General features: G+C 38.9%; 1 protein-coding gene across 1 annotated transcript in view; it reads right to left on the reverse strand.

The window, feature by feature from the left end:
- The window catches only part of EYA1 (EYA transcriptional coactivator and phosphatase 1), a 162,723-nt gene that overhangs the window by 134,105 nt on the left and 5,771 nt on the right, over window positions 1-22,847 (reverse strand). Inside the window, 1 exon segment of the mRNA XM_032127417.1 lies at window positions 16,214-16,321. Within this exon segment, the coding sequence (XP_031983308.1) occupies window positions 16,214-16,246 (33 nt within the window). The 5' untranslated portion in view covers window positions 16,247-16,321.

Raw genomic sequence — 22,847 nt, forward strand, 5'->3', positions numbered from 1 at the left:
CTTGGGAAAGTTTTCTCTTCTATAAGCTTCTGTAATTTGTTTTTAAATGGCTTGCTTCTGATCATTCAAATCCAGAGTTCTCTTGCATCTACTCCAGTCCCAGTTTATTTTTTGTCACAGACATATTAAAGCATTGGAAAAAAAACCCCCCATATAATCTGCTACATATTCTCTCTGACACCGGTTTTAAAATTATTTTGTTCACAACTTTCTTCCAGGTGTTCATAACACCAAAGATTACAGAAAAAAAAAAACCCCATGCTGATAGAGTTGATTACCACTTTTGCTAAAAAAAACCCCCAAATGATATTAACTGAAGGGGAACATTGCAGAGAAAGTATCTGGCTTTCTCTTCTGAGAACGAGACGCACTGGTGCCTTGTGCTGTCTGGTGACAGGAACTAAATATATTATCTGCATTCTCCAAGACATTCCACTTTGAACTTACCATGCCAGTAGTCATGGTACAAGTGAATGGACAGCTGCCATGAGGAAGGCATTTAATGTTCGAAACAAAGATTAATAGAGCAACCACAGTTAAATATAAATTAAATAGGATAAATACATGTGGCAACTACCTTTACATTTATAATTTAAAAATAATGGTTCTAAAATTTGCATAGTTTAAAAAATCATCAAGTTACAAGATAATAGATTCTTGCTACTATTAAAATTGGATCACGTAGCCCTCTGTTCATGTAATATCATTTGTACACCGTAGCAACAGCAGATGACTAAAAGTAAGACTACTAACTTTGTCCTATTTTAAAAACAGCTAAAGAACAAGTTTAAAATTTGCTCTATTTATCCTGTAATTTTCTTCATTTGCCTCTCAGTACCACTTTGCATTAATTAATTAAACTACTCAATATACTAAAAAACTACTAAATATATTCTATAATTTGGGCTATCGAAAGATATTACCACACTATAGTCTGACCAGATGAGAACAAATAAATGTGAAAGTATTGAACTGTGCCATTTAAACATGTTCTTAGCATTTTAAAATGTCAAAGTCTGCTATAGAAAATAATTGCTCTAGAATTTAAATAGCTTCAAAGCATACCATTTTTCATAAACTGGATATAACAGTCATGATAAAAATGTGTGTGCACTCACAAAGTGGAAGAAGTCATACAGAATAATATGCCTTAAGAGAAATTACTGCATTTACAGAATATAGAAGAAAGTTCTGGATCAAATTCACGACTTTAGCTCTGCACACACAACTCCCTTACCCTCCACGGTGACAGATAATACAGTGTTCAAATCTAGACTTCAGACCTTTATCACTTCAAAAACATATGGGTCAGTCTCTGTGTGTTTTGGATTTGCCCACTGGAATATATTTGCTGTGAGCACTTACACAGAGATGTTCATAGGAATATTCTGAGCTTCATCATTTTGATTACTGAAAGCAAAAGCTTAGAGTAGTTCATTTTTCATGCCTGGCACTCTCACTTTACTTTCAAAAGGATAAATTCAATACTCAGGACGATAAGACAGTGCTTAGCACAACCTCTGTACATAACAGAAGCTTACTACAACTAGCTCAAATTATTTAGACTAATATGATGAGAGGGAAAATGTTACTGTCCCATCTAGCAGACAAACAATAGACAAAGACAAACTACATGGCATTGCAGTCATACAAGTGGTTTGCAGGACAGCCATGGAGAGGATTCATATTTCCCAAAGTCAGATCGGTGTCTTAATGACAAAACCCTCCTTACTACCACAACACTACATCCAATTACACGAGGAGATGTCAAAGCAGAGAAATTTAATTTCCTCCTTACTGAAGTCTTAGATGTTTAAAAAATGTCAGCAGAGCAATCATGAAACCTCTAGTGACAGTTTGGGCACAATGGGGTAACACCAAGATCTTGGATGAAACACATCAGACGTTACAGCCAGTTAATCTAGTCCTCCAATCTTGACAGATTCAGAACTGATAAAAAAAACAGTTTTAAAACTCCTTTATGAACAGTAAAACGAAAGGTTGTGGTGGATTAAGAGAATCTCTGTTTCAGAAGCCCAGCTCCTAGACTCCACATGGTCAGCTCTTTTATGATCCCAATGATGCTTGTTTAGCGTCCCTCCAAGAGCCTCTACAGCTCTGCTAACACCACCGTCACACACTTCATCACATTCATGTTTATTTTCCTTGGCAGGCCTACACAGGTCCTGTGTAACACTTCCTATCACTAAATTTACTCAAATGTTACTTTTATACCTACAGATTACTCACAGAAAACAAATGTTAAAGCACAAAACACATTGGGTTTGTCAGCACCACTTGTTTCTGACAATCCTCTTTGACTTATAAATGTAACTCTTGCAATTTCTCAGCAGGGTGCAAGGCTTACAGGCAGAATAATAATGCCCTCTAAACTAGTATCTCACAAGGATTTGGTATTAAAGATACTTAGGCATGAAACATTCGCCAAGCAACCCTGTAAAAAGAAAAAATACTAAGACAAGAACTCCATGACAGTAAATGCTGTGTGCAATAAAAAATGCGGCAAGAGTTTGCAATCCTCTCTAAGTAACAGCAGTAACAACAACATAAAATCTCCCACTGAGTTCATTTGACACAAACTATCCACAACTGCTCAGCAAAACCAAGAAGGACAGGACTTCTATTTCTAGCAGCTGTCTCTAATGCTGAACGCCCTGTGAACACTTTGCAGCGAATAATGTTTTCCTACTTAGCCATTGACAATGAGAAACTAGAGTTGCACAAAATATCAGTGGTTGAATAAGATGAGTGCAGGCAAAAAAAAAAGTCCCCAAAAGAGCACTGGCTTTTTGGCAAAAACAGCTGAGATCCACAGTCTATTATTAGCACAAGCTGACAGTCAATGGGAGTAAAGCCAAAGGTGTAGCAGCGCTTAAGGAAAGGACTCAGGATGACCTAAACAGCATCAGTGTAAATCTGGCATTAGTGTGAAGTAAGCAAATAGTCAAAACACTCATCAGCAGAAGTACATAACAGGTAACTCTCAAAGTCATGCTGGAAAAATATTTAACATCCATTTTTATTTTCATGGCAGGTTATAAAAGACTTGAGAGCTCAGAGGCACAAATAACTTTTCAGGCATGTGCTGCTATGATCCGTGGTCAACTGAACTAAAGGACTGTTCTACGCCAGTAAAATACGAAAACAAAGATAAGAAGCCAAAGGCTGGAACAGGCAGGTAGGTGGAAGAGTTCTTTCAGATGGAGGTAAAAGGAAGGAGCAAATGACTTGTCCTTCTTTTTTTCCCAAACTTACTTGCCTTACTTCCCATTCAGAGTTATCTTCCGCAGCATTTTATTACCCACTCATGGATTACACTACACAGTGCAGTTCCCTCCTTCCTCCTCACCTTTGCTCACCACAATCTCCTCCTGCACAATACACTGAATGCCATAACATGCAGGTGACAGCTGTAACACACAGGAGAATGAACATGCCCTAAAAGGCCCAGGGAGTCAAAGGTGCTAGCATAACCCTTCTCACTACACAATGACAAGCAGTCAATACATTTGGCATTTCAAGTACAGAGGATTCATCACAACCCACCATCATAATGATCCACTCACAGAGTGTCTAAATCTTTAATAAAGAAAAGCAATTAATGCTTTCAAGATTTCAAGGTATTACAACTGCTTGCTTTCTGCTAACACTTCTTGCTCTCTTCCCACTTACATGACAAAACATTTCATGGGGAGGTCAACAAGGGGATAAAATCTGTCATGTCATTATAATCTAACAGTCATTGGATTAAATCTTCCGTGGAAGAAGCCTAGGAAGAAACAGAAAAGATAATTGGAGCTGCTGTTTTTCTGGTACCCAGTTTTTTGTAATTGAAGAAAAAAACCCCCAAAAGCAGAAGGAGGTATAATTAAAGTAAAAACAGCTTCTGTTTCCTGCATACCTTTAATTGTAATATGTTGACCAAGTTGGGCTCATGATCTTATCAGTTGTTCTCAGATCTACCAAACTATGCTAGTCCAGACAGCGTAAGGCTTAGGTTTTAGCACCTTTGCCAGCTGAGGATCCACAACTCACATGCTAGAGGAATCACACATGTTAATTAGGACACGCTTTTCTTGAACAGAAGGCAACAGAGATGGGAAAGAGGAGGAATAAAGTGGAGAAAGAAAAGAGCACAAGGTAAGAGAAGAACCACACACTTTGCACTCCAACTGACTTACTCAGGGTTTAGCCACAGTGCGTCAGAGTGATGATGCAGACTGTCTTTTCAGTCCCAAGCTCTAAGATTTATCCAGCAACATTGCAGCAGGCACTGGCTGCAAGTGCCCACTGAAACCAGGGGTGCTAAACTACCTGAGGCCTGAGAGTCAATAGATCTGACTGCTTACTGATCTTTAACAACAGGAACAAAGCTCTGTATAAGAGCCAATCTTCAAATAGTGCATCTGTTCAACTAAAAGACAAGAAAAAATAGTCACTGACTTACTTATTAAGGGTATTGAATAAATTCATTTTTCATTTAAAAAAATAGAATATTTAAAAAAATAAGTAATTCAACTCAGAATTTGCTTTTAGAACACATGGGCTTACAACTCTAAAATTTACTCCTCCATCATATGTTGCATGTAATTTAAGTGACAGCTTGCTTTTCTCTTTCCTCTCTCTGTGCCACCTGCCAGAATGGGTCTTTGATCTACCTCTAGAAATAAAGGCTATATTATATATTTTTTGAAACTCACAAAGCTACTAATTAACCTTAAAATAATATGACATAAATAATTGAATGTTTCCCAGCCTTATCTTTTCTTGGTTCCAAAAAGAAAGCAATATATACTGCCATGATGCAAGTTTTGCTGGAAGGTTATGTCCCCACTCTCTCAAAACCTGTCTAGCCCTTTTGAGTCAGACCATAAATCTCTCCAGATCCAGAACTATCCAGAAATTTTACTAGCAAGGGAAGAAGAAAGTTTTGGAAACAGAGCTTTTAACAAAAAGATTGGATGACAACAGAAAGAGGGGGCAGGTGGCTGGGGCAGGTGTTTCCTAGAACCCTGACCATTTTACATGCCAAAGAATGCAAAAGGGAGATTAAATCACACTTCCGCCTGATTAGGGTTAGAATTCAAACTTCTCCTCCAGGAAAGCACCATCCCTCTTGTTTGTCTGGAAGAAGTTGCTCACCTGTAGCCAAGTGGGTAGAACACTTGATCACAAGGGCGAGGTGTTCATTCAGCACTCTGCTCCAACCCAAGCTGTCTGTCATGGGCAGACAGCCCAAAGCACCATCACCAGAGAACAGAGTGAAGAAGGGGTGGAATCACATCTTCCTGATTTGCGACTGATGCCAGTGCCCCCAGTTTCTGTGGCTTTTTGGTGAAAACTATTTCAACACAAATTCATAAACAGTTTCAGCTTCAAAGCCATTTTTAAAAAACTGAATAGATTCAGTGAGAAAGGTTCTGAATGTCCGTCAGAGACATTACACAAGCTGAGTGCCACACACTACAGTTAAATACCTGAAACTGGAAAAGTGCTCATGTTCCATAGATTCAAATGCAAACTCAGGAAAACACAGGCCAAAAAATACCCCAACCCCGAAGAACCATTGTTATTGTCTCAGATTAATATAAACACTTAATGAAAAACATGCAAAAAGCCAAAATTCAACCATGGTAACAAAGGAAAATTCAGTCAATACGAGACCATTGCAGAAATAGCTAAATAAATTATTTGCATGATGCTCACTATACAAGAAGAGAAGACCTTGACAGCTCTGAAACAAAGTATCAGCAGAAGCTTTGGGAAAGATTAACAAAATGAAGAGACACAAAACAGCCAGATTCCAGAGTTCACTGGAGAGCTCTAAAACAATGGAAGCATGATCAAATCAGCTGCTATAATAAACAAGAGAATTGGTAGGCACATGGGAATATGATGTAATGGGGAAGAGAAAGCATGGCTTTGTAAAGAGAAGTCATAACTTCAAGATTACTTGCGTTTCTGTAAGGAGTTAACAATTATTTGGATAAGGATGATTTGGTTAATGTAGTATATTTAGGTTTCTAAAAAGCTCTCACAAGCCAAAAGCTCTTAAACTATTTGTCATATAGTAAAATAAAAGGTCTGTCATGAATTACTATTTAAAGGATGGAACAGAGTAAGTGGGCAGTTTTCACAATGTTACTAGTGGAATTCCAAAATGACCTGCTCCATTAAACATAAATACCCTGGAAAAGATGACAAACAGCAAGGTTATAAACTTGCTAAATGATTCAGGTCAGCTCAAAGTAAAACTGCCTACAGAAAACTGCTTTCATGGTGACTACACATGACAAAAGCTGGTGAAATTCTGTGTTGATAAATGCAAAATAAAAGACAACTCAAACTGAGAATGGACAAGGATAAGTGCTAAATTATCTACTGTTCCCAAGGAAGAGATCTTGCAGTTGTTGCCAATAATTTTCTGAAAACAGTGCCTCAGTGGCCAATGGAAGTCAAAAAGGTGGATGTTGCGTTTAAAATTATTAGGAAGGAAACACAGAGTAAAACAGAAAACATCAAAAAGCCAGAGTGCTCACATTTTGAGTCTCTCACACAAAGCTCAGCAGCAGCCTCAGGAAAAAACAACTTGGAAGAGACACCTTTGTGTCATGAAAACAACAGAATTTTACCAAATCAGGAAAGAGACTGCAGGAAGTGAACAGAGATTGACACGTCATTATTTCTCATGTCAGGAAAACCTAACAACCCCATGGTTTTGCTGAAGTTATTACGCAGCAAGCATAAAAAACCAAAACCACTTTCTTTGAAAAGGCATAATTAACTTGTGGAACCCATCACTACAGAGAATCAAAGCACACACATGTCCAAAAGCAAGTTTATGAATGACAGCATTAAACACAATGTTTTGGATGTATCTTCCATCCTCTCAAAAGCAGGATTTGCTCTCTTTTTCCTACTCTCATTAACTGTCTGCTGCCAGTCCCTGTTAGACACAGAACACCAGGCTAGGTTATGTTGTCTATCCCAAGCTGGTGGCACGCACTTACCTCTTGCTCTTCTCTGCTAGTCCCACTCTGAGGTTCTTCAGCTGTCATATGAGGCTCTTGTTTTTCTGTCTAGCCCTGAAGGTGTTTGCTTCTGAGTAGTTTTTTTCTTTAAGTCTCACTAGTCAGACCAAAATACTTTCGAATTAATTACACTCATCAGAGGTAATTATTTCATTAAAACTCTGCAGATGGAGATGAAATTGCAAAGATGGAGATTCCAAGCTACCAAGAAGTGCAAGATACCCTTTGCTCCTAATGATCAAAAGTGGATGCAATACTGGCAAATAAGACAGTCTTTGAGCATCAACAAACAAGACAAGCTAAGGACAGAAAGAGCTGATGTCCAGCACTGCAAGGATTTGGCAGTGCACTTGTCTTCTGTTTATAGAAAGCATAATGGTAGCATACAGCCCTTACAGGGACTGAGCAGAGGATTTATGCAGTGTCTGCACTATATAAACCTGCTTGATGTGCCACTTAGCTTTTACAATGCCTTGCAAAAAACAGAGAAAAACATAACATAGATCTTGCACCTTGTCCCTCTTCAAAGTATTGTTGCAAAGGACAAAGATCTGAGGTACCCATCAGCCTACCACTAAATACACCTTGCTTGTTCCCCAAAAACTAATGCTTTGAACTAGAGTAGAAAAATAGAAGAGGAACAGTGGAACCTAAATTTAGATTCCTTCTTCATGTACATATAACTGAAGGTGAAAGCCAGGCATATAAGCATTTAACTAGTTGATTCTGAATACTGAGATACTTTTAGATCTTTTAAATTATTTACAGGACTAAAAGGGTGGTCAAACATGAAAAATATGTCCAATTATTAAGAATAAAAATAAAATAAAAAATAGATCATGCTTACTTTCTAAAAATATCTACACTACTAAACACACATTCAGCAAGACAAAATGCCTGAATCTACAAGCACCCAAGCAGTCCTCACTCTAAAAGCTCTCACTCTTGCAATTCCCATTCATTTTGCCCAAATGCAACACTTAGATTATATTTTAAAATTACTCCGCAGCATAAGGAAAGTATGAAAGTGTGTCTGAAATTACTTACTCTCCTACTTGCTTCTTTTAAAATAGAATGAGAAAAATGATAAAAACTTTTTTTTTATCATCAAGCAATTTCATTCATTGACTCATGACCATTAACAGCATTTACAGCTCCGTAAATTATAATGCGCTTTGGGGTAGGAGCTGGTCTCCATAGGAGCTGGGAAGAAATTTTCTCCCATCTGCTGCACTGCACAGTTGTAGAGGTGCATTGTCAGTACAATGGAAAGTCCACTCTATGTGAACGGTGGTGGCAGAATATAAGGCTTTTTGCCAAAAATGTTGAAATGACAAATTCTATGTGATTGATGAGAAAGCCCTATGAAGCTTTCTACTCACTGCCAGGCTCTGCTGCTGTGCTGCGCACGGACCACGAGACCACTGAGTCTGTGACTTCCAGGACAGTCTAGACAGTACAGCTATAGCAAGGCAGACCGAAACAGAGAAGAATCTCTTTCCTACCAAGTCTGAATTTTAATTTCTCCTGTTGTAAACAGCTCCTTGACTGACTAATCTTACCCCCAGCAAATATAATTTGATTTTACTGTAGCCATATATGTAAACATAATATGAGAAAATCATGGCATTAACATTATTAACTACTAACAAAATTATATTCCTCAAGTAAAAGCTGGAACATAACTTAATTTAATCTAATACATTCCATGCACACAGACACACACAGACACACATATATACACTCACACCAAAATAACATTAATTTAAACATCATGTTTCCACTAATCTGAGGTCAGTATATACAGGACTGAAAACTGTACTTAAACAGGATTTATTTGTCATTCTACTGTATTTTCTATTACCATAGAACAAGGTAAGAATGAATATTTCAGAGAAATCTGAAACTGGGAGGAACTTATATTTCAATATCCCATGTAAAATAAACTAAAACTAGGAGTTTGTTGTGTACGTAGGAGCGATACCAGTGATAGCTACAGCCCAACCCAGTACCAAAAATATTTAAGTGCCAACCTGAACCTCCCATCTCCTGACATTGCTATCCATATAGTTATCAGGACACACGTGAGCTGCACAGCAATGCTCTGTGCAAAGATGTCAGAAGGAAAAGGGTGAGCTGGTGACCAAAATCCTCATCAAAATACTGTTTTAGGGAAACATAGTTCTATTAAGCACAGGTAGAGCATCTTCACTTCTGGTTTACTGATCCTTCTTACAGACAACATTTCTTCTGCTGGGAAGCTCCAACTTACCTGTGAGTCAACGTCATGGAGATGAAGCTGAGTGCTGGAGTTGGTCTGTGTCATTAGTGTTGCTAAATACAGGCTTCAACCTATCACATAAATATGCACGGTAAACTTGAGACAAAATTTACAAGAGCATGTCTCTAAAAAAGCTGCTGAAATCCATGGGATTGCTCCACACTGTCTTTAAGATACACATTCAAGCAGCTGAACATGAAATACCTGATCTGTAAAGTTTTAATTTTATTTCTAAATATTCACATTCTCTCTTTCTCCCTAGTATTCATAGAAAATTGTGGGTTTATGTATGCATCAAAATACTGCAAGAGTACTTTAGACTAGAAAACCCACGTAAAATTTTATTAATTTCCACATTTACTCAAATGGCGCCAGGACAGGGGATGGAAGAAAACAGGTATGCCATGAAAGTCTTGGCATCTGAGTGACTATCCCAGCTTTTGAAGCAGCAACAGAAACACATCCTTACAATGAGAAATTATTGTTTTGAGAAAAACAGTATCTACTTAAAAACAGCATTTCAGGTAGTTCATTTAATATTGCATAAATATACTTTGTACTGAATTTTTTTAATAGAAGTGAAATTCAAAAAACAGTTTAAGTATGTGCATGTATAAGTAAAGCAGCCTGTGTATGTGTGGGTGTGTAAATACCATATACCCAGATGCAAACCTTCAGTGCATTAAGTAAACTTCAGCTCTATACCTTAGTACTCAATTCTGAGTCTGGTTACCTTCCGGATTGCTAAGTCTTTCTAAATTAGAACAAGCAATTTCTCTTTGTTTTACCTAATATTTGAAAATGGCAAAAAAGTCCCATGGGTCACTGAAAATTATCCCTTCATTCCTGCCGCCTGTTTCAAGTCAGTCAAAACATTCCAGACTTCAAAAGGGGGCTTTGCCTGCTTAGGCCATTTTGGTGTCCTTCTATGGTTGGCCTATGAGGGATTGGTTATTTGGATAAATTAGTTTGTGGAGCCTGCTGGCCTTCTAGAAGACCTCAGTGTCTGACTGCAAATTAGTTCTACCGAACATGTAGAAATCCCTGGGCAGACGAGAAGAAATAAATGGTGATAAAATCTAATACTACAATGTTTGTAATGAGATTTTATTCTGCTCTGTAGCTTGTAAGCAAAGCTAATGTTGAATTAAAAATTTTCAAATATAAAAATGTCCATGAAAGCACAAAATCAGATCAGTATCCGAGTCACAGCAGAGAAGGCTGGATGCCAACTTTAAAGTTAAGCTTCCCGCAGGAATCTTTTACAAGAACAAACAAAAAACCTCCTGGTTTTCCACAGAATCAATTAGGTATTTACATTACGGATGCACCCCTGCTTAAGCCAGGAAGTCACACAGTTGAATTCCGCTGGAGCTTGGGCTGTGAATAAACTGCTATGCAGTCTTTTAGTGCACAGTTGTACAACTGCCTAAGGAGAGTTTATCCTTAAGGAAGAGAAGTCAGAGAGCCAAAACTAACAAACATGGCTCCTTGAGCGGAACAATGGTCCAGAAAACCTAGTAAAAAAGAAAATAAACTTCACTGGCAGTTTGCTTTTTACTGTTAAGGACTAAGCTACACTTCATCAAGACTTCCAAAAAGAGACTCCACGCTGAACAGTTGCACACAGTGGGTGGAAAAAGTCAGATGGACTGTGTATTCCTTATATACCCATTTTTACAAGTCATCTAAAAATGCCTCATGCCATAACAAAGCAAATGCTCCACCCCTCTAAAGGAAACAAGGATTTGTAACCAAGATAAGTGGTGGTATCTGGTGACGGACCCCAATGAAACCCCTACAAGGCCTCTGTGACCCTGAGGAATTTGCCCAGCACTACAAGCTGTGGGTAGCAGTACCTCTGTCAGTGCTGCAAGCACCGCTGCCTATGGCACTGTAGGATTTCTGCCACCAATTAGGAAAAGTACATTTTAAGTGACAAGAATTCCTCCGTGGTGTTACTGCAAACCCAGATGAATGAAGAGCTTCTAGTGAACAATGTTTTCAAACTGTCCACAAACAGCTTACAACTTTCAGGAGTATTTTCACTAAAATGTTTTGAAAGAAAAAAATTCTATCAATAGTTACTGATTGAGCAGCTGCTATAGACGGCCTAGCAGCAGCTCATTTCAATTTGGGGAACTTAAATACATCAGCTAGTTCCGGCTGTTCATTCTTTTTGACACTTACTGAGCGTAATAAGTGGGTTTTGTGGCTTATGTTTCCAATATTCTACCAATTGCAGATAGAGAGGGGAAGGGGAGTGGGAAGGGTGCAGGCGATTACATTTTATAGGCTCAGTTACAGATTGCAATTGCAGGGCGCTTGTTGGTTATTGCCTTGCAGAGCTTTCCAAAAAGGAAGTGTGTCACACATTTCTTCAAAACAGGAGGGGAACGAAGAAGGGAGAACAGTGCTGTGCCAGTCTTTGAGAAAAACTAGGCAGCACATGCATGACTTTCACAGTGACAATGCTGTAAGTTTTCAACCAAAGGTAAAATACTTATATTTTCACCCTTCTTCCTCACAGACTTTGTTCCCTAATGTGACAAACAGGTAATGTGAGTGAGCACGACAAACATGTCATTGATGATGCTGTTCAAATCTGGAGGTCACGTCTGGCTGTCACCAGCCATGCCCTCAGGCACAGCCATGCCACCACCGTGGCAGTGGCCTCTGAAACCGCTTGAGAGTTGTGCTGCGGATCCTGGCTCGCCTTGAAACAAAATGAACTTTCTAGCCCTTCTGGTAGTGAAGATAACCTTGAAAATGTGAAGAGAGTGTAATCTGATGCCTCAGTAAGACTGCAAGGAGCTTGAAACAAAGACAGAGAGATGTGAACTGCCCCAGCCATCTCTCTCTGGGCCCCATGGACTCAGCATTTCTGTGGTCGTGGAGTCTGGCATTTTTCCAAGATTCCACAGAATCTCGCATGTTTGCTGCAAAATTCATTATTTTGCTGCAGCCAGGTGCTGGATGTTTTTGGTTTGGGCTTTTATTTTCCCCTCCCCCTTTCTTGCTGAAACCAACTACTTGCTCTGTGTCTTTCCACTAGCAGAGGTATGAGGTGAATTTTCGGTGCAAAGTGCCACTCTCTGGTACGTGGCACGGGCTTCGCAGGAGAGAAGTGTCCAGAGAGCAGCAGGGAGGAGAAAGAAGTTGGAAATATGCAGCCAGGCTGCCCAGAGCACTGACTGAAAGCTGAGGTTTGGGGGCTGTGGGGGGAATCAGAGAAGATTAACTGCTGGAGTGGACCAAGAGCACCTCCTTTTTTGGCTCATTGGGCACACGCTGTTTGGATCTAACTTGACTGCTGAGGGCCTCAGAGTCTTCGCTCTGTTTTCCAGATGGGCAAACTCCATCATCAAAAATACTCCATGCTGAAAATACTTCTTGGTGCACAATTTTGCAATGAGAATTTTCAATTATGAGCCTGGACAGGGTAGGAATGAAAATTATTTTATGCTATATAATAACTTAATATCGCTACCAGAGAGAGAGTTATGGAAGAAATGCCCTCCAAAATATCCCCAGAGGGCATAGTAATTGCTGAAAACATGCCAATACTTAGTGGTGAAAATTTTCTTGTGCTGAGTTTTGCAAATAAATAAACCTCATGCATTTCTTAAAAAAAAAATCACAGGCAAATCAAATGAAATAAAATACCTGCTGACCTCTACACTGCCCGTTTTAAGGGTTTTTTTAGAAGTCATCATCAGGGTACCTCTAACCACCTGGGTTATCAAGTTGAATCTTATCAGTGTTTGTCATGGTTTTAGGGCTTCTAGATGGTTTCTAGGGCAATGGATTCATGCCAATGCCAAGTTTGGAACTGGTAGATTTGGCCTACAACAAATATAAGCCATGATAATTTTGCATAATTTTTTGAAATCAATTTGGTATAAGATGTACTGTTACCCATTCCCAGTCTCCTTACAATCAGAATTTCTGTAACATCCAAAATGACATTTTCATCTCAAAAATAATTAAAACAAGAGGTTATTTTTTTATTTCTCAAGTATATTTGAGCAGTGGGACTTGCTGCAAATGACTAGCAGGCAGAAAAGCCCCCTCAGGATGGTGAAGAAAATACGTATTAAAAAACCTCAACCATTTGTTTTAGCTTGATAAAACATGAGTGAACCATCTTTGATAGATGCATGTACCATTAGCAAGCAAGCTTCAAAGTCTTTTTTGGACATGGAAAGAAAGAAACAGAACTTCAGTGAAATTTTCAGATAGGATAATACACTGATATCCTCTGTCTAGCTGGCCTCAGCTAGACAGAGTCTAGCTTATGTTGTGCTTCTTTCTCAAGCACCTATTAAAGGCAAGGCAGGGGTAGACGTAAAGTTCAAGTTTGCAAGCCCAGGGTTGAAATTCGTTTCCTACAGACTGCGAACCAAGCAAGTGACAGTACCATTAGAACCACTTTTTGGTTAGGAAATGGCTACAATACTCTCTCGCTGTGTGAGTGTAACAGAAGTGTAACAGAAGTGCAAAAGTGAGTTTACTGGGCTTATTACAGTATCCTCTGTACATGGCAACACTGACAGGCTGTATTCCTACCTGCAACATCATCCTCTTCCTCTAAAGAGAAATCTTGGCCAAAGACAGTGGCAAAGTACTCATCTACTCTCTCATACTGTTGTCTGATAACTTTTTTTCATTTTCCTTTACTTTGTCCTTCTCTTGGTACCTTCTCTGTTGTCCATCTCTCCCTAAAACATTATCCAGCTTCATTTCTCACTTGTTGATAAAGCTCCTCCCTTATCCACATGTACCTGAAATTGCTTCCACCACACAGTTTGCATTGTCCAGTTGCAAAATTAAATTACCTTTCAACTGGTATTTGTAGGGAAGTTTCCCCCTTTTCCTATGGACCAGCACGAGGTTTTTGAAATCACTACATGTGCTTGAGATCTTAAATCCCAAACAGGTTTTGGTTTCTGGTTTCTAATTACAGAGTGCTAATCTATCCCTCACTCTCTCTCTCTTTCTACGCACACACACAGAGCAAAATAAACACAAACACTGTTCATGCCGTCATTTTTATTTTCACTGAGACTATTTTGCCTTCTGACTACTGCTTTTAGGAAATCTCCCTGTTGGTCAACTGGCTGTTGCAAACACAGCAGCCTGTCCAGTTATGAATGACTTCTAGTGAGACCTAATTGAAGGATCTGATTCCAGGGTTTAACACCCCAATTTTAAACTCTCCAATGACACTGCAATCAGAAGAGTTACACCCTGACCTGTGCTATGTACCTTTGGGAGTTTCAGTCCTCGTTTACAGAAGCCTGAGTGCTGGTCAGTGCAGTGGGTCTATTCAGCAGTTACCGGCTTAGATTTTGATAATCCTGATAGCATGAACAACTACCACCCACTTGGGTAATGTGAAGGGAAACTCTGAGCAGACAAAGTGTTTTACAGGCTCTCTGGACTAAGTGGTAAAAAGAAGGAATGGAATGAATAACCCCAACAGGAGTGCTGGTGGTGCCAAACCATGAACAAATATTTCCCTTAACGCTCCTGTTATGTTAAGTGACAGTTACATTTGTCATTACATACAGATTCAGCATACAATTACCCAGCCCAAACCCTCCACAGCACACGAAGCCCAGGCTATGCCGGGCACACAGAGGGGAAGTATTGCAGTGGAAGCCACAGAAAATCTTGACAGCATCAGGGAAAGGCTTTTCATGCATGGAGGAAAGCCTGACTCCAAACAGAACGAGGAGCTTGGGTGGTGCTGAAAGCTCTGGCACTGCAACTGCAAACAGGACCATCCCTGTTTAGTGCCTGTTGGTAACCATGGCCACTCACTTCCCTAAGAGTTAACTGGTCCTGTCCACACGTGGTGGTACCAGCGATGGATAAATCCCCAAATGTACACATAGAGACAAGACTGTGGAACAAATGAACATTGGAAAATAATCAAAGCCATATTGCTTCAGACAGCAAAAATTACACTACACATGAAGTGTAACAAAAACACACAACACAACAGGCTTATTGTTAAGGGGCTTGGCTTTTCCTACTCTGTTGCTTTGCTACATGAAAACCTAATGGAAGCATCAGGGAAACTGGATACAGGAACATAGAATACAAAGGGAAAAGTGAGAGATAATACAGAGAGTACTGTCAAATGTAGAAAATAAACACATCAGAAAAAATGCAGGAAATAAATCTAATTAAATTTACTAAATAATAGTTTTTGGACTTATTTTACAACTGGAAAAATAAGGCAATTTCAATATGCACAGTTTCTGCTAAACAATTCAGAATAAAAACATATATGTAGCATTTCAAATTTCACTGAGTGCCAAGAATGATGTCACAAACTAAAGTAACAAATCCAAAACACACAACTAATCATATGACCATGCATGAAACATTCTTAATTGTACCTGATAATTTGCAAAATTTCTTACTATTGTGACTCTGTAAGCAGACATTTACAAGAAACAATAACGTACTACATTTTTCCCACTGTTGCACTCGTCTCTCCCAGAAGCAGTATTTGCATATATTCACACAGGCAAAGAGAAATAACTTCAAATAATGGGATGAAAACTCTCTAGCAGACAAAAATATTAACAACATAAATGCAGCAGGCCAAATATTTCTTAGAGAAAGCAACAACTGTCATTTTTTAAATATGAATCACTGAAGACAAATATTTTTAAAGCTATACTTAATTTTCTGTAGCATTAGCATAAGCCTCCATCTCTCAATTAATTTCATCACTCACTGCTTCTTCCAATCACTAAAAGTGCATGTAGCTCTCTAAGACTTTCACTCGCTTGGTTGCCACAAAAATAATTGCTACTTTAAAAACTGCAACTTTTTTCTCAGGGCTGACAAGTTGTTTACTTACAGACTTCCCATTTATTCCCTCGGGGTCTTCCATTGAAGATTTCTCCTTCCAAATTATATATGGGCTATTACTTACAGGGAGGTTCAGACAGTCCCAGTACACACACACCTGTGGAAAAGACAATACCACATCGTTGGATTAATTTGTTGGCATGAAACTAGGAGCTGATCTTCACTTCTGCAACTTTCCAGTAACTAACAAGTATTCACAAGTTGGGAGCAGTTGTCTTTGAAGAATTGAATCAGTCTTGAAAATAAACACATATCTGAGCTGTTTATTGCAAATCCCCACAAGCCAAAAGCAGGCAGCGAGAGTCCCGTTGTGCTCACTGTATGCAGAATAAAAGGCAGCCAGGAACTCTTCTACCGTCACTATTTCTGTGCCAACAACACATCTCTTCTTCTTTTTTTTTTTTTTTTTTTTTTCTTTAGGAAGCTCAGCCTTCCCCTGATATCTATCAATGTCAATCGTACTTTAATGCTAAGAGGAAATAATAGCAAAGAAATATGATTGTAGACTGAGCCAGGATAAAAAAGAAAATCCACAAAGTTTTCAAACATTGCCCTCAAGCTAAGGATATTTTTATACTAAATCTCTTCAAGTTTACATTACGTCACAGTCCTAGGCCCCATAAATTATAAATATGGGATGCTTTGTGTTCTCTCACCTTCAGAAAGGGTGTTCTTTGATGTTAAAAGTAACAGTGAAGTACCAAGATGAAACAACAAAGGCTTACCCTCCCAAACAGATATCAACACAAAAATTGGTTTCCTTCCATGGACAATTTTCTTTAGAATAAAATGCCACAAACTTCTTAAAATTCAGAATTATTGATTGGTGTAATTTAAACAAACCCAGCTAAAATCCTCATTAGAAAAATCAGCGTTTTTTTAAAAATACATGAAGAAAATGCTGTCAATAAAGAATAAAAATGAGAATCTGATTAAGTGTATGTATATATATACACACACATGTTATATACACAGAAATGTGAATAGCACTTTGTTCTTCTGTGACAGGTGAAGATATGGTCTGAAGATATTCAGTTTGTCCTAAGACCACTCTGCATAAGAAACACATAATTTAGAATCAAAACCTAAAATCTTATTCTTTATCTTTCTACCTGGATAAGACTCTATCAAGAAAATTAAAAAATCCCTTTGAACCCTGTTTTTTGGACACTACTCACTGCACACATTTGGCTCCTTCTATAAAAACTAAGCCTTAAGAAAGTGTTAATAGGTCCACTCCACACCCTAAGGAAGATGCTAATATGAACCATGCTTCTGCAATGCATCCACTCCCTTCTTTCTGGTTTACAATTGAGAGATAAAATCCAATCCTGCTCCTGCTGAGAACAATGGTCAATCTGCAATATTTCTATGAAATCAGGGTTTGGTGCTTATATTTGTTCTGACACCAGATTATAGGTTAGAAAATTATTCATGGCTTTAAAGAGTGACAATTAAAGTTAGGGAGGGGAAGGACAAGAATTTCTTCTAACTTAAAAAAAAAGGGAAGAAAACAGCTCTCTAACAATGCCCCACTCCTAAGCAATGACTGACATCTGTTTCAAAAACTCTTTTATTGCAAAATTCAATAAATGGAAAAACCGCACAAACTGAAAGTCTGCCACTTCAGCGAGGGAATAAAAATGGAGCCTTTTCTAATGGAAAAATATTCAAAAGTCAATTGATGTAATGCTGGTATGGATGACCTGATGGATTTTCAGATCAGCAGTGCTCTCTTTACTAATGGAAAGAAAACTTTACCAAGACTGGTAATTTTCTGTTGAAGCCGAGAAGGAAAAAGCATATACATTTTAGTGTGTATTATAGTTCAACAGTAATTAGGCGACCTAACTTGCAGGAGCTGCTGCAGCAAATATTTTCTCTCTCTGGAAAAGATTCCTGTAACACACCAGTGTTAAAAGAGCCTACTCTTGAATTTCTGCTCTGACATATGCTGCACTTCATGTCACTGCAAAAGAGGTTTACAAAAAGCTCCTGTATATACCCACCCACACTGCTAGGGGCAAAGACTTGTCTTTCTCAGAAGACATCAGAGACCTCTGGCAGCCAAAGCAAGCCACAGTAACATGAGGGCTTAGATGTTAATACAGAACAGCTGATGTACAATATAATTAAGTAATTTTAATTTTGAAAAATTCAACTTTTAAACAAGACCAACTTAGTTATTCTAATTGTCATCTTAGGTTATTTTTAACTTCTAGTAAAGCTTTACAAAAACCAATTAAATTCCCTTGAGTTGTTAATGTATCAAAAAATACATCTAAATTACACAGAGTATCCATTACAGAGAAATTGTTATATCCAAAATGTGCCATTGAATATGAGTAGAACAAAAACTCAAATTATTGAAAAAGGCAAGATCTAAATTGAAGGGAAGTCATGAAAGTATATATCACCTTTTATTTCTCTCTACTACTTTAGAAGTCATTTGCTTGGTTCAATATTATTACTGTTAAATACAAGACAGTATTAAAAGTCCCACCAGCTAAGGAAGTACTATTGTACCAGGCAAATAACCGGCAGTCCTCTTTCCAAACAGCTATTACCATTTTAAAGGGAATTTTAAAAACCCACAAAGAAGTCCAGAAAGTGGTTATGGGGCATTTTTATTCCCTGCTTTCTGAAACGCTACCCAACGCCGTGCAATGTGCCCCACGCACAAGGATCTGAGCGTGTCTTTGCCGCCAGGCACAGGGCGGCTGCCAGCCCCTCCCAGCCACGCTGCGGAGGTGGCAGGAGCTTCCACAAGCTCCTTGCCGTGGAAGCGCTGTCCCCACCTGAGGACCCACCTGAAAGCCTGGCAACCCAGGAAGCAGATGTTAGAAACAGCCCCTGAGAAATAATCTCTAGGGATGGAAGGTACCAGTGCAGGCTGACCTCCTGCACAAAGAGTACCAAATGCAAGGGTGACCAAAATGTAACTGTCCATGGCTGAGCCCTGGCACCTGGACACCTACATTTAAGGACAAGGAGCCTGATTCCTTAGGCTTGCCAAGCTGTTCATAAAAGCTGTGCATTTCCCATGCAAGACCTCCACTGCCACTAATCCACAACTTGGAGCTGTCCCAGGGCTGTTGTAACACACCTTCAGCTTCACTGAGCCCCTGAGGAAACTCACAGTGATCAGAAATGGCACTAACAACAGCATAAAAATACCTTGGGCTACCCTACCCCTTCCATCACCAAGGAGAGGAATTAAACTTTTTATCCTGTTCCTGTGCCACCAGCAAAATCAATCCTGTCTTACAACCCCACAGCTAATTAGGCCATTGCAAAGTCTCCAAGATAGGTCATTCTGAGTGCCATCAGTGGTTTCTGCTCTGCTCTTATTTTTTTATGCTTTCTCAGGGACTGGTAGGATTTTTCTAGTAACACCATGAAAAAACTGTATCTCCCCAAACTATACACATTTGTTAGAAGAAAAAAAAACCAAAAAGCCACACGTGCTTTATCTTTTGGTAGAGAAAATAAAAAAAGAGGTTATGAGGCTGGGCGAAATGGCTTTTTTTTTTTGGATGATAGCACGTGGTATTTTACAGTTGATGTGAGGGAACTCGATGGTTTTGATTTTAGGTGCTATATTTGGGAAGTTTCCTTTTTAGCACTTTCTAAAGACTCACTACATTTGCTCCATTCCCAGGTAGGTCTCTCGTCCCCCACCCCCGCTTCCTTTTAAGGTGTTAAATTTGGCAGATAACCTGGGTAGCATTTAGAAAACAATTATTTCCAAATGCTGTGAAAGAAACTTGCCAAGTGTAACAGCTGAAAACCAAAAAGAAAGAGGAAAAAAAAAAAAAAGGAAGGAAATAAAACAGAAGAGGGAAAGGTATTTTTAAAAAATGAAATTTAGTAGGGACCTTTCAGCAGCTTTATAAACAATTAACTCCAGGACTGTGACTGAAGACCACCTCTGATTCAGCCTGGAATGCCTGCAGATGCAATACAGGATCCTGCCTTCCAGTGAGCCTCAGGGACACCAGCAAAACAGATAGGTGCCCAGATGTGTGGGACCTAACATGCACATCTGCTGGAAGGCATCCCACACCAAATGCAGCGCTGACACACACCAGACACAGACTCTGGGGGTGTGCAAACCCCCAGACTGCTCTGTGGGCATCCAGCATGTAGGTAACACACTGTACAACACCACAGGAGGTAGGTCACTACTTCTGCATCCCCATAAAAATCCATGTTCGTCTCAACAGATCTTTTTTTCCGCTACCATCAAGCAGAAATACACAGGGTGTTGGGACTTGTGGCTGAAGTAAACCTGTGGGAGAGGGGGCTGAAAGTTTTCAGTTTTATTGGTAAGCTTTCCTTTATATAAAAATAGAACAAGCACTCTGGTGTCCTGGACAGGCATGTTTAAAACCCCTGCCACTTACACTCACTGTCAAGTCTAGGTCTAGCACCAAAGGAATCTCATTCTTTATAAGTAAATAATATAAATTAAATATCAAGATTTTTTTTTCTATATAGGTAATCACTTTTAACTTTATTTTAAAGATTAAACTATGGTATTTCCCTAACATTTTTAACTTCACTGAGGAGTTAAGTTTCTGGTAAGGAAACATGAGGTCTCATCTGCCTACACAGGAAACTCATTGGGTGTTGGACCAGAATAACCGAGGAGACTCAAGAGCAAAAGGAGGCAAGAAAGAAGGTAGACATGAAGCACTATGAACACAAAAAATACATCACAGGCAAATGACATCACTGACAGTCTGAGAAATACATCTGTAATACTTTCTGAATCCTGATGACATTTATAAAATTGCTATCACACTGTAGGCCTAAGTATGTCTTGAAGGAACTACTCAACAATAGAGTTTGTGCCCCATTTCTCCCATATACCATTAAATCTAACATGAAAAAGGTGTTGAGAACACAAGGGCCACAATACTGGCTGAGACCAACAATCCTCCTGGTGCTTTCTCCAACAACAGCCATAACTGGACACAGAAGAGCAAGAACAGAACAAGCAATATGCCATTTTCACAGCATTTTCCCTGTTTCCTGCTATTTCATTTCAGAGGGTTTCCTGAGACAGATGGAGTTCATCTGTCTAGCAATCCTCAGTACAGCTCTCTCAAGTACTTGTCTATTCTCCTCCTGAAGCCTATGTGATTTGTTTTGGTTCCTAGCAGTTCTGAACATTCACTTTTGGGGGAATTACTGAGAACTGAAAAAATTTTCTTGGAATTCTCTTAGATGCCAAGACCTCATTTCTGAAAGATGAGGGTCAGCCCAGTGCCAGTCACTTTCCATGTACAGCTACAACTATTTTAACTGAGGCTTAGCAGTCCACATCTATCTCTGCAGAATTTCATTTGTCATTTTATTGTCTGGTGACTTGTCTCATAAGGTCCTTGAGCAGTTCTTCACCCCTCTCCTTGCTATTCACCTCAAGTGGAAGCAACCTAGAAAACGATTCTGCCTGATTAGGACAGTTATTGAGGCATTTGGAGAAAGCGGAGTGAGGATAACAGAAAAGTCCTACCTGAAGAAACAAACAAAGGTAAAAGATGTTAGCATGTGTTTATGGGAATCTGCTGGTTGCTAATTTCAGCAAGCTCAGAAGAGCTCTCTGGTCTCCCAGTGTTGGAAGAGATGGTCAAATACAAAGAAGCCCCTGCTGAGGTGGCGAAAGAAGCCTGACGATGTAGTGTTCAAAAGTTAGAGCGCACCTCAGAAGAGCAATGATGTAAGACTGGAGAACTGAAAAAAAATGAAGTAAATAATTTGCCATTGCTTTTACAAGATCTAAACCTGAAATATAACTGTTTCAAAAACTGTCTTGATGAGGTCCTTGAGTTGCTTCCCGCATCCAGTGGTCAGGAATGGTTTTGAACTGGAATTAGAATGCACCTGGTATCTGCATCAGGTATGAAACCTGGTGCCTGCAATGGGCAGATTTCTAAGTTCAAACTCCCTCACACAAACACCCAACAGGGTGCCTCAGTCAGGAAGCTCCACAAAAGGCTAAAGTGGGAGACATATATATATAAAAATTTAAAGCAATAATGTTATTCTAAAAGCAGAGCTCTCCAAACATAGCAAAAGATCATATTTTTCATTGAATACTAAATGCGAACAAAAGTCAAGCTGTAGAACAATGTTAAAATTATACTGGCTACTTGCTTGCCAGAATTTCTTTTCTAAATTACTTACAAAATTAATACTATGTTTAAACTACCCAGTGGGATCAACTTTATTTGTATTTGAAATGTAGGTTGAAACTGTTCAGCAGAAAAACACAGACAGCTCAGGACAGGAAATAAAGAATATTCATAAGGTGCAAACATAAAAATTCTGTTTTTAAAAATGAATAAAATTACATTTTACAAGGTGAACTTTGCCTCAAATAAGGATTAAACAGCTCTTCTCTTAGCATTCCATAGGATCTTTATCATCTAAAAGTTAGAATTTCCCTGGTTTTATTTATGTATCATTAACAAAGAACAAAACCAGAATGAAACAGCCAATTCCTTTGTCATAATTTCTTTGAGCAATAAATGTGTTTTCTGCTTTCTATGTGTCAAACACACAACAAAAGGTGGGGAGGGACCCACAGATTAACACCGTTAGACTAAGTGTCATGG

Source organism: Corvus moneduloides, chromosome 1, assembly GCF_009650955.1.
Source record: "Corvus moneduloides isolate bCorMon1 chromosome 1, bCorMon1.pri, whole genome shotgun sequence".
In the NCBI taxonomy this organism is placed as follows: Eukaryota; Metazoa; Chordata; class Aves; order Passeriformes; family Corvidae; genus Corvus; species Corvus moneduloides.